General features: G+C 31.8%; 1 protein-coding gene across 1 annotated transcript; it reads right to left on the reverse strand.

The window, feature by feature from the left end:
• Positions 1-5,930: 5,930 nt before the first annotated feature.
• LOC133784551 (L-ascorbate oxidase homolog) lies at positions 5,931-11,541 on the reverse strand. Its single transcript, XM_062223847.1, has 3 exons — positions 11,228-11,541; positions 11,027-11,136; positions 5,931-6,675 (listed from the first exon to the last, which is right to left on the reverse strand). Exons 1-3 carry the CDS (start codon positions 11,384-11,386, stop codon positions 6,609-6,611), a joined length of 336 nt encoding a protein of 111 aa, XP_062079831.1. The 5' UTR covers positions 11,387-11,541; the 3' UTR covers positions 5,931-6,608.
• Positions 11,542-13,541: the final 2,000 nt, after the last annotated feature.

Consider the following 13,541-nt stretch of genomic DNA (forward strand, 5'->3'; position numbering starts at 1 on the left):
ATAACCTAAAAACTTAATAATAAACAAAAACATAAAAATTTTAATATATTTCTATTTTATAAATTATTTAATAAATTTATTTTAACATAACTATATTTATAACAAAATAGTTACAATTTAAAAAAAAAATTCAAATATACAAAAATATATCTAAATTTCGAAATAAAAATTGATAAAAATTTAAAAAAATCATGAACATATATACTCTAATGAAATATAGACAATGTGATAGGTTAAATTAAAAAAAAAACTAAAAAATCATAAATCCCTAAAAACTTCCATTGAAAAACCACAAAAACATACAATGTATATAAAAAAATGCATAAAAATGTAAAACTAACACAAAATCATGTATATTACTCATCCTAATGCAAAACCTATGATTTATTTGCAAAATAATTAACTAAAAATCAAGAAAATAAAAAAAAAACTTACCTTAGAACCCTAAAAACGCAGCCCCATATCGCCCAATTCTTCTCTGGTTTGCTCTCGGGTTCGTGTGAGGAAGAAGAAGGCTGATATGTTTGTTTTATAAGTGGAGACATCCAACGTCTCCCACTGGGAGACGTGCCACGTGTCCTACGTCTCCCAGCGGGAGACGTTGGATGTACCCATAAATCACTACCAGCCTATTTCCAACGTCTTCCACTATTTTTAATGTCTTCCAATTGTAACCATTAATATGCACTTTCAATGTCTTACACCATTAGCCATTTAAAATCCCTTCTAATTTTTAATGTCTTACACCAATGGTGTAAGACATTGTAGGGAGTCATTGAAAGTAGAATTTGTTGTAGTGACAACATCATCATTACACCCTATATTTTACCTCTACATACCATATTTATTTTATTTAATTAATTTAATCAATTTAATTAATTTAAATTGATTATTTTAATAATCTCATTTTGGCTATAAATATGGAGTTTCAAGACCATTTTAGGGTGCTTAATTTTTGGTGACTATCTTCTTTTCTCCCATTTTCTCTCTACCATTCTCTCTTCCATTTTGGGTTTTTCAAGAGCATTTTGCAAGTATGTATGTCATTTATTTTGTAATTTTTACTCTAATTATGTGCTTCTAATCTTTTTCATAAGATTATTAAGATCATGTTGAAGCAACTTATAACTAGGTAATATTTATGTTGTATGATGATTTCCCTTGTAATGCAACAAAGTTTATGGATTTTTCTTCTTCATATATGTCTTTCATCTTTAATATCTCATATTTTGGATTGTTAGATAATATGCACTTTGTTCTTCATTTTGCAAAAACATAATATTCTTTGTATAAGATGTGTCATTAAATTGTACACATCCATGCTTAGAACAAAAATATTATGTTTTTCCTTATAAATAATGTTCATTGATTTATTTGTTATTTCATTAGATTGATTTACACTAAATGATTTGAAATTATAATTTTGAAAAGTGAAGAAAAAATCCTATCTTTTTAGAAGTAATTTGTGCTTAAAATTATAAATCTATTTAGAAAACGATAGTTTAAATTATTTTAACTATCACCAAAACTTGGGAATCAATATACTAATAAATATTATTAAACTTACATTTTGTGGATTCTAGTATCTTAATAATATTTTCTTTTAACACTTATTTTCAAATCATTATTGGTTTATTTTTATTCTCTTAAATAGCTTTATTTTTCAATCTTTTATTTTATGTTCATAACATTAAAACTCATCAATCTTTGGAGCTAGGTTAGAATTTATTACTTTTGATTTAAAATAGTTTTCTCTTTTCGATTTTAGACAACTCCTTTGGGTTCGACATCCTTGCTTACACGATCACTATTCTATATGAACGATTCGTGCGCTTGCGATTTATAAATTTTTAAACATACCCGTTTTGGGTCCATCACCAGGTCTCTTAATGACTTTCGAGCTATAGCATTTTCCCGAGATCATGTGGCTTCAAGCTCATACTTATGTCAGGCTCGGAACCCCTGATCCGAGGTCATCCGAGAATAGACGTACTTCGATGTCTGTCTTTCGAGCTTGTGAGGGTTTCGAGGCTACCATCTTCGAAGTTGCCCCTGCTTTGCAGGCTCGGTGCCTAGGTTGCGGACACGTGTTCTAGACATTACGAATCCATTTCTGACGAATCCAGCTTTCGAGATCACAATTCTTAAAGCTCGAAATCTGTGTGTGACACATCTCTTTCTTTTAAGAAATACTCGCTGTTCTATTGCTAGTTTTAGGAGTATTCCAAGACCCGCATTTGTTCTCGCATCCCGGTTTTGGTAAGGAAAATATGCTAGATCTTGTATGTTTGAATGATATGTTATGCTTTTATGTTATGTTATGTATAATATGTTATGATAAGTTTATGTTTTAATATGTTATGTTATGATTTACCCTACCTCAAATATTAGACAGGGGACATAGATGGGTTATCATACACTACATGTGATTTACCCTACCTCAAATATTAGACAGGGGACATAGATGTGTTATCATACACACTACTACAAAAAAGGGTTTTTAGGACACTTTTTTAGGACACTCACATATATGCGAGTCCTAAAAACAACTTCTGGACTTTTTAGGACTTGCGTTGCGAGTCCTTAAATAATATCTTTTAGGACTCGCGTTGCGAGTCCTAAAATCTCTGTGTGTCCTAAAAAAGTTTGATTTTGGGTTTTAAAAAAACACCTCCTGGACTTTTTAGGACTCGCGTTGCGAGTCCTTAAAGAATATCTTTTAGGACTCGCGTTGCGAGTCCTAAAAAAGTTTGATTTTGGATTTTAAAAAAACACCTCCTGGACTTTTTAGGACTCGCGTTGCGAGTCCTTAAAGAATATCTTTTAGGACTCGCGTTGCGAGTCCTAAAAAAGTTTGATTTTGGATTTTAAAAAAACACCTCCTGGACTTTTTAGGGCTCGCATTGCGAGTCCTAAAACCTTATATGTCTCCTAAAAATTTAAATTTTAAAAAATCACAAATTCCCTCCAATCTTCTGGACTTTTTAGGACTCGCGTTGAGAGTCCTTAAAGAATTTCTTTTAGGACTTGCAACGCGAGTCCTAAAAACTAATGCATGTCCTAAAAAAAATTAAATTTAAGTATAATATTAGTGGTAAATTTTAAGGACTCACTTTGGGTGTCCTAAAAACTTTTAAGTAAAAAATGATAAATAAATGAATAAATTAAAATTTTATTTTAATAACTAAATTAAAAAAAAAAACAGATTTCTTTTATTTTTATTTTTTTTTAAAAAAAAAAGAAAATTTAATTTTATTTATTTGGGTCTGAATATACATTTAAAAAAAAAAATTGATCAATCACTAAGTCCCTAACCCTAAACGTTTCAGCCTCCTCCTCCCAACCCTCTTCTCCATGGCTTGCTCAAGCAGATGAGGCGGTGGGGCTCGCTGGACGGTGGCTCGCGGAGGGGCTCGCTGCAACGCCGTCGACGAGATTGCTTGCGGAGGTGGTGGCTCGGAGGGGCTCGCTCACAGAGGTGCTGGCGCGGAGGGGTCGCTCACAGAGGCGGTGGCTCGGAGGGGCTCGCTCACAGTGGCGGTGGCACGGAGGGGCTCGCTCACAGAGGCTGTGGCTCGCGGAGGGGCTCGCTCACACAGGCGGTGGCTCGGAGGGGCTCGCTCCTAGAGGCGGTGGCCGGAGGCTGGTCTTCATTTTCAGGTGGTGGCTGGCGGGTTGTATTTGTTTGGATTTTAGTTGTTGTATATGGATTTTAGGTGGTAGCTGGCTGATATGTTGATTATATATAATCATTAATATTATTGGTTTTTGCATATATGTTATTCGGATGATGGTGTAAAATCATGTAATATTATTGGTAATGTTTGATTTTGTTTTTGTTCAACTAATAATAATAATAATTCTAATATTTTTTGTAATTTATTTATTTTAAATATATAAGTATATATTTATTATTTATTCAGCAATAATGAGATTTAAAAAAAAATTTGGGCATTTTACCCAAATTTTGATTTATTAAATAAAATTATATAATTAATTAAAAGGTATTTAAATAAATTTTTTAGGACACACATTGTGAGTCCTAAAAAAAATTTTTTTGTAGTAGTAAAAATTTTTTAGGACTCGCAACGCGAGTCCTAAAAACTTTACTTAAAGGCACTCAGCAAGATCTTTTAGGACTCGCGTTGCGAGTCCTAAAAACCTGAGTTTTTAAGGCTCTCAAATAGAGGACTCGCGTCCCGCGAGTCCTAAAAATTTTTTTAGGACTCGCAATGCTAGTCCTAAAAAGTCTTTTTTGTAGTAGTGACACTACATGTGATCTAACAGACCTCAAATATTAGATAGGAGACGTAGATGGTTTATCACATGTCATAACGGCCATTATTAGTATAGTCTTATATGGAATATATTATAATATGTTTATAGTATATGTTATAATATGTTTTTAGTATATGTTATGATATGTTTATAGCATATGTTATGATATGATTTATGTGTATGTTTATGGTGTTAGTAGTTTTTCTTTGCTGGGCATTAGGCTCATTCCTTTATTTTTAGTGTGATGCAGGAAAATGAATATGGAAGGTGGAAGGATTCTTAGTATCTTGGCTTGTGTGTTGAGGATGGATGAATGTGTGGACTGCGTGTCAATTGAGGATGAAGTTATTTATTTTTAGTCTTTTAAATCATGTTTTTCCGCATTTAGTTTTGTAAACAATTTTCTTTAGCTTAAAATTATGTTTTATGTTTTAAACAATGGGTACCCATGCCATATTTTCTATTATTATGTATTTGATACAATATTTCGAGATTTAATAAAGTTATATTATTTCTTATGTATTTTTCCCAAAATAGTAGCTATGTATAGTAGATCTAATGGTCCAAGGTCTTAGAAATAGTTGAGGAGTAATACAAGCCTACAGGGTTCAAAACACCACCCTTGTAGACTAACATATAATCCCTAGTCTGTCTTAAATGTTTCAGGATATGCTTAACTGTTATTCAATGTTCCGGTCCTGAGTTTAACTGATACCTACTCTTTACTCCCACTGCATACTAGGTATCTGGTCTAGTACACAACATATCATACATCAGACTTCCAACTGCAGATGCGTAAAGAACTTTTCGCATTGCATCTTCATCTTCAGGAGTCTAGGGAGACTGTTTTTTTTTTTAAAAGATGAATTCCATGGCGGGATGGTAGACGTCCTTTCTTGGAATTTGTCATTGAGAAACGTTCAAGCACTTTATCAATGTAAGTTGCTTGAGATAGAGCTGAGAGTTTATTATTTCTATCCCTAATGATCTGGATACCTAGAACATAACTGGCTTCACCCAAATCCTTCATCTAGAATTGAGTGCTCAGCCAATTCTTCACATATGATAATTTCTTAACATTGTTTCCAATGAGTAAGATATCATTTACATGAAGTACCAGAAATACCACTATTTGATTTTCCCTTAATTAATAAACACAAGGCTCGTCAATATTTTGTTTAAAGCCATAAGTTTTGACTTTTGAGAAGGGTATTATGGTTATTTTACCCCAAGGGCTCGGGTTTGGGCTAGGGTCTGGAATTCCAGTTTTTTATTTTAAATTCCCTTAAATATATTTAAAATGTTAGTAAACCATAAACTAAGGAATATTGTCCCAATATGATTATAGGGTCTAAACGCGATCAGAATTACTCACAAGGACATAATTCACGAAAGCTAAGCATGGATGTGTACAATTTAATGACACATCTTACACAAAGAATATTATGTTCTTGCAAAATGAAGAACAAAGTGTAAATATGTGCTAACAATAAAAAATACATGGTATTTAAGATGAAAGAATATATTTGAAAAAGAAAAATCCATAAACTTTGTTGCACAAATGGGAAATCAACATACAAAATAAACAATATCTATTTACATATTGTTACATCATCACCTTAATAATCTCAAAAAGATTAGAAACTCATAACTAGAATAGAAAATACAAACCAAAAAATTACAAACATGACATAGGAAAATTTGGAGGAAAACCCACAAATTGTTCCTCTAAAAATACATAGAAAATTAACAACAAAGAAGAAGAAGAAGAAAATGGAGAGGTCTTGAAAGTGTAGAATGTGTAGTGTAATCCCTCCCAAAATTATGCACTAAACTCCCTTATTTATAGCCAAAAAAAGTATATTAAAATAATCAATTTAAATGAATTAAATTGATTAAATTAATAATAATATGACAAATATGGGTAAATTATAAGGTGTAATGATGATTTTGGGGTAAAATGTGTAGAAAAATTTGGGTAAAAGAATTGGTATTTTTGAACATAAGGGGACAAAGGGACAAATGTGCTTTTGTTGGGCTCAAAATAAACACAAAAGGGGCTTGGTGGGTTGTGGCAGGCGGCTGGGTGAAGGAGATGGCTGGCATGGTTAGGTGCTGGCGTGCGGGCTTCGGCCAGAGGCACGCTCACGAATTGGTGGAATGATTGGGCTGGAGCTGGAGAAGCTGCTTACTGGGGCTTTGCTGGGCTGGTGAGGAGAGCAGGCCCATGGTGGCTAGGAAGGAGATGCATGCAGAAGTGTTGATGGCTGGCCCAGGTGTTGGGCCGGGCTGGTGGTCTTCAAAAATGCTAGCTTTTCATTTCTTTTTTCTCAAAAATGCCACTCTTTATCCTCATTTTTATTGCTTTTCAAGAACAAATAAATTACAACAAATTCCCTATAAAACAAACATAAATTAAATTAAAACTAAATATTTTCAATAATAAAATATACAACAAAAGTTCCATGAAAATATTAATTAAAACTTAATTTACTTAAACATTTAAGCTCAAAATTTTATCTTTTTACTCTTAACTTAACAATATTCATTTTAAATAATTAAACTATAACATTTTCCAATAATATAACTATAAAAATACACAAAAATCTATAAAATTAAAATAAACCTAATAAATTCAAAATTACTTAAAAACTTAATAAATCAATTAAAAACTCAAGAATTAAGCAACAATTAGCACATAAAAAGTGGTAAAATAACTCTATTTTGTAGAGTTATTAGTTATTAATATGATAATTATTATAACCTAAGGATTAGATAGAGCCAATAAGAATATGACACTTGTCATGAGCATGGTTATTCCTAAGGTTTAGATAGAGCCAATAGGATTATGACACTTGTCATATACATAATTATTAAGGAATTATTATTTTAATGATAAAATAAGGGAAATATAAGACTTAGTCTTCACCAGAATCTGTTAGGAGCATGACATTTGTCACAATTTTTTTTATTTGTGGATTATGTTGTTATTTAGATAATTAAATAGATTTTCCATAACTTTAGGGTAATGTAACTTCCGACCTATTTTTGACCGAGTTATATTATGAATTTCGAAAAATAGTATTTCTAGAAAGTTGTAGATAATTGAATTAGATTTCTAACGGTATAAAGATGGTATAAATTAGAGTTCTACAGCTCTAGTTATATTGATTTTACTGCAGGTGAGTTTAGAGTTACGAGTTTTAGGAAGTTAGAAGTTAGGATTCTATTTGTTTTTATTATTTTTGTTTTTAATTGTAATAATCAAGCTTCTACTCCTTAAACCTCTCTCTAAACAATTTGACCAAGTTTTAAGCCTTTGACTGAAGAATATTCAAATATTATCAATTAAAATCATTATTTTTATTCAAAGCCAAAAAGAAGATTTTTATTCCTAGAACTTTATAAATAGGACTTAGCACCCAACCCTTTCACTTACTCTTCAGTTGTGATCAGACTCCAAGGTATTAGTGAGACATAAGAGTGATACTCTTGGGTTGGGAAAGAAAAAGCTATACTATTCTTTAGCTTTACCAAACACTTGGGAAGTAAGGATTAGAGTATTTCAGTATTGGAGTTAGGCCAATCTATAAAGTCAACAAAGGTACCCTTATTCTTAAGTTCAATCCTGTTTGATTCCTTAGTTTCTTTAGTTTTCATTCAGGTTCTAACTTTTGTTATGGTTTTGTGGTTAGATTTTCAAGTTCTTTGAACTTAAGGTGTCTTTTCGGTAATATTTCTTTTGGTGGTTTAGTTCTAGTCTTTTCATCTCTTTCTTTTAAGAAATACTCACTGTTTTATTGCTGGTTTAAGGAGTATTCCAAGCCCCGCATTTGCTCTCGCATCCCGGTTTTGGTAAGGAAAATATGCTAGTTCTTTTATGTTTGAATGATATGTTATGCTTTTATGTTATGTATAATATGTTATGATAAGTTTATGTTTTAATATGTTATGTTATGATTTACCCTACCTCAAATATTAGACAGGGGACGTAGATGGGTTATCATACACTACATGTGATTTACCCTACCTCAAATATTAGACAGGGGACGTAGATGTGTTATCATACACTACATGTGATCTAACATACCTCAAATATTAGACAAGGGATGTAGATAGTTTATCACATGTCATAATGACCATTATTAGTATAGTCTTATATGGAATATGTTATAATATGTTTATAGTATATGTTATAATATGTTTTTAGAATATGTTATGATATGTTTATAGCATATGTTATGATATGATTTTATGTGTATGTTTATGGTGTTAGTAGTTTTTCCTTGCTAGGCATTAGGCTCATTCCTTTATTTTTAGTGTGATACAGGAAAATGAATATGGAAGGTGGAAGGATTCTTAGTATCTTGGCTTGTGTGTTGAGGATGGATGGAATGTATGGATTGCGTTTCGATTGAGGATGAAGTTATTTATTTTTAGTATTTTAAATCATGTTTTTCCGCATTTAGTTTTTAAACAGTTTTCTTTAGTTTAAAATTATGTTTTATGATTTAAACAATGGGTACCCATGCCATGTTTTCTATTATTATGTATTTGATACAATATTTCGAGATTTAATAAAGTTATATTATTTCTTATGTATTTTAACCAAAATAGTAGCTATGTATAGTAGATCTAATGGTCCAAGGTCTTAGAAATAGTTGAGTAATACAAGCCTACAGGGTTCAAAACACCACCCTTGTAGACTAACATATAATCCCTAGTCTGTCTTAAATGTTTCAGGATATGCTTAACTGTTATTCAATGTTCCGGTCCTGAGTTTAACTGATACCTACTCTCTACTCCCACTGCATACTAGGTATCTGGTCTAGTACACAACATATCATACATCAGACTTCCAACTGCAGATGCGTAAAGAACTTTTCGCATTGCATCTTCATCTTCAGGAGTCTAGGGAGACTGTTTTTTTTTTTAAAAGATGAATTCCATGGCAGGATGGTAGACGTCCTTTCTTGGAATTTGTCATTGAGAAACGTTCAAGCACTTTATCAATGTAAGTTGCTTGAGATAGAGCTGAGAGTTTATTATTTCTATCCCTAATGATCTGGATACCTAGAACATAACTGGCTTCACCCAAATCTTTCATCTAGGATTGAGTGCTCAGCCAATTCTTTACATATGATAATTTCTTAACATTGTTTCCAATGAGTAAGATATCATTTACATGAAGAACCAGGAATACCACTATTTGATTTTTCCTTAATTAGTAAACACAAGACTCGTTCATAAATTGACATAGGTTTTGATTATCTCATCTTGCTTAAGTTCATAAATTGACATATTCAACTCAAATTTTTCATTCTTATCCAACTATTTTAAAACATTCGGACTTATCCATATAAATGACTTCGTTCGTCAAGCTAAAATATGTCTTTTCATTTAATTTATGAACATAAATATTGGTTGATGACATATTCAACTTGAAAATTTTTCATTCTTATCCAACTATTTTAAAGAATGAGAAGCTTGCTTAAGTCCATAAATAGACATATTAATTCAACTTGAAAATTTTTCATTCTTATCCAACTATTTTAAAGCATTCATCCATATAAATGACTTCCTTGGTCAAGCTAAAATATGTCTTTATTCATATAATTTATGAACATAAATATTGGTTGATGACTTGACTACTGGACCACATCAAGTACTGCTCTAATACATGGACCAAACACAGACAATTAAAAAGGTAGGGTCTAAGCATTACGACTAATCCATATAAATGACTTCTGACATATCCATGTAAATGACTTCTTTCTAGCTAAAATATGACTTTTCATTTAATTTATGAACATAAATATTGGTTGATGACATGACTATTAGACCACATCAAGTACTAGTCGATGATGGCTAGTATCTTCTAAGCAAATTAAAAAGGTTGGGTCTAAGTAAATTAAGACTTTTTCTTTCCTCGAGTCTTCTTTCTTGGTTCAGCTAAGACTTTTCAACTGTGGATGTTTCCTCGATTCTTCTATATTTGCTACAAGTCTTTTTTTTTTCTTTTTCTTTTTTCCCTAAATTAATTTCATGTATATCTTTGAAATATTATATATATTCTCACTAAAACACACATATACTCACACAAATATACCTTCCTAGTTTCTCATTGATGAAAAAATAATTAACACTTTCCTTATCGATCTCTCTGGGAAATATAAAAAACGCTCGATCTCTTTTGGTAAGTAACACATAGACTCATAACATTTTTTTTAATAATTCATCTACTACTAATAATACCTGCATTAAATTAATCCTACTTACACTTAAGTTGGTTTAGTCAATACTAACAGAGTATAGTCTAGATTTGGACTTTTGCCACTGTTACTATAAACACCTAAAAAGCATGGTTTTTTGTGGGACCCTAATTGCAAACCAGGCTTTGTTTTTCTATAACTGAATTGATAATGAACCAACAAGATAGGAGTTTTTCTCGGCAGAAAATCTTTTCATTTTGCCATGATTGTGGGGAATTTAATATCATAAAGTGAAAATGGAGTATCAGTTTACAGAAATCTGAAATTTCCAGATCTAAAAATAAAGTCATGATCAACCAGAATTTTCATAAAGCAAAATCACATGATTCACATGAATTATATCAAACAGTTCTCGTAATCACATTTTGAAATAAAGGAATCAGCTTAAATGCTTCTAAACTAAAATTAACTAAAATAAAAATTAATTGATAGTTAATTAGTGCAGAGAGAGAGAGAGAGAGAATGATTTAGTTTACCAAGAAAGGAGAAAAGGCTCGTCCAAGCTATTGTAAACATTGATAATGAGATTGTCATTAGTAACTGAATGAATATCTGGTCCTGGAAATTGTCCATTGATAAGGATTCCCTAGAAACAAACAGATCAGAACGGTTTCACTACACAGTCAGATCAGATCAAAATCAAAAGATCAAAAAAAAAAATGAAGCAAGATAAGTACCTGTTGGCGAACACCGAGCGGGTAAATGTCACCATAAGTGACATTCCAGTCAAAGAACCTGTAAGGATCTTCAGCCCTAACAATGGCGAAGAGAGAAGCAGCGGCGAAATATAGCAGAGAACAGAGTTTGACTCTCGCTAAGCTTATGATTAGCGCCATGGAAACTGAATCAAATTGTTCAGTTTGCTTGTTCTTCTAAAATTGGACAATGGTAAGAAATGAGTGAAGAAGAAGAAGAAGAAGAAGAAAGGGAAAGCAAGTATTTATATAAGTGCTGTGCAGGAGAGAAGAGAAGAGAAGAGAAGAAGACAAAGAAAGAGAGGGAAATATAATTTTTTGTAAATAAAAACAAAATTAAAGAAAAATAAAAAATAATAAAAAAGAGAGAAAATTATTTTTCTGGTCGTATATGAGAATTTGCTAATTATTTAGGGTTCTGGAAAAGTTATTTATTAAATTTTGTTGTCATATGATAATTTTTATAAAATTATTGAGTCTTTAATGCAATTATGATATTAAAGGGTATTTTGGTAATTTTCACATAAAAAGTAATTATATGAATTCATGCGATATGTTAGAAACATCATAGTTTGTGTGTGTGACATGATGGTTTGAACCTTTTGTGGAAAATTGTTTTAATTTACGTGTCATGCATGTTAAAATGGCATAGTTAAATTATTTCGATAATTAAGGTTTCGAAATAAAACCTTAACGCCTATTTTATTTTTCCTAAATTTTCGCTGTGTAATTGGATGTCTAGGAGCTAGCGGTCATCGAGGTGATGCAGCGAGTGGTTCGAGACACGTCAGCGGAAAACGCACTCTTTAAGGTAAGAAGAGTGGACATCTGCGCATAGGGTGTACATTATGCGTACAACCTTGTTTTCTTATTTGTTAGTTATGTAATTATATTTGTGACCTGAATTGTTGCATTAGGTTGACTAGCATGAGGATAGTGCTAGGGATTTTAGTTAGTAGACATGCTAAGAGGATAGAGTAGATTTTAGCTGCGTGTGTGAGTATAGCACTTGCAGGAATTATCTTGGGTGTGTATAACTCAGGATAATAGGATGCCACCACGGAACTGCCGAGTGTGAGTACAGCGCAGGCAGGGCAACGATGTCTCGAGGGAACGACCGAGTGTGAGTACAGCGCAGGCTAGACTAGTAGCCACCGTGGGAATGCCGAGTGTGAGTTCAGCGCAGGCAAGGCAGATTACATTTCATGTCCGATCAACATGACTTGTTAGTATTTATGTGTGTGAGTGTAACTCACATTATGTTAGTGTGATATGGTGTTTATATATCACACGATGATTATTGTGCTTATGATGTTTATATATGTTTAGTTGAAAGTTTATGTTTTCTGGTTTGGGGAGTTATGTCCTACATAGCTCTTCTTACTGGGCGTTAGCTCACGGGTACTCTGTGTGCAGGTAAAGGCAAAGCAAAGCAGTGAGTGGTGCGGGCTCGAGGCATGGACGGAACATGTTAGAGGCTGGGCTCCAGTTATTTTATGTTTTTTTAGAAATAAATGTTATGTTTTTAAAATTTTCAGACTTGAATGGTTATTTTCTTTATGTTTTTGTTATTAAACCTAGCGTCCAACATTTTTATTTTTAAATAATGAGATCTCATTGTCTGTTTAAATTTTAAATAAATATTTTCTCTTAGTGTCTTAAAGTATTTATTGTTTATTATTTTTAAATGGACTCCCTAAGTAACGTCTCGGGAAATCGGGGCGTTACACATTGTATTAAAAACCAAGACAAAACCCACCTATATAAAGTAGTAATGATACACACACTCTTAAATTACCTATACTTTTTCATATTTTTTCTCATTAACTTTTTCTAATAATTCCTCACATGAATGAAAATACTTTGGAATATATCTTCTAAAAATTGACCTTCCTTAGGGACAAGTCAATTCACATGGATTCAGCAACTATATGTCATTGCCAATACTACAAAGAACATGTACTTGTCTATTCACTTATCATTTTGGTGCACATTTTATATATATAATATTTGGATAACTATTTCATACCGCAGTGTATATATATATATAATTTATTACAAGTTTACAACACAAATTAATTTAATATAGTATAGCATGTAATACTATTGACCTAAATGTGAAGTCATAGTTTAAGAATATATGAGATTTGAAAGTGAATGTATACGATCATGTTACACTCAAATTTTGAGAATAAATAAACTTTCTCGAAATGTAGGTTCGTAAAGAGTATGCTATTTTAAATCAAAAGTAATAAATTCTAACCTAGCTCCAAAAATTGATGAGTTTTAATATTAT

The sequence above is a fragment of the Humulus lupulus genome, chromosome 6, assembly GCF_963169125.1.
Source record: "Humulus lupulus chromosome 6, drHumLupu1.1, whole genome shotgun sequence".
In the NCBI taxonomy this organism is placed as follows: Eukaryota; Viridiplantae; Streptophyta; class Magnoliopsida; order Rosales; family Cannabaceae; genus Humulus; species Humulus lupulus.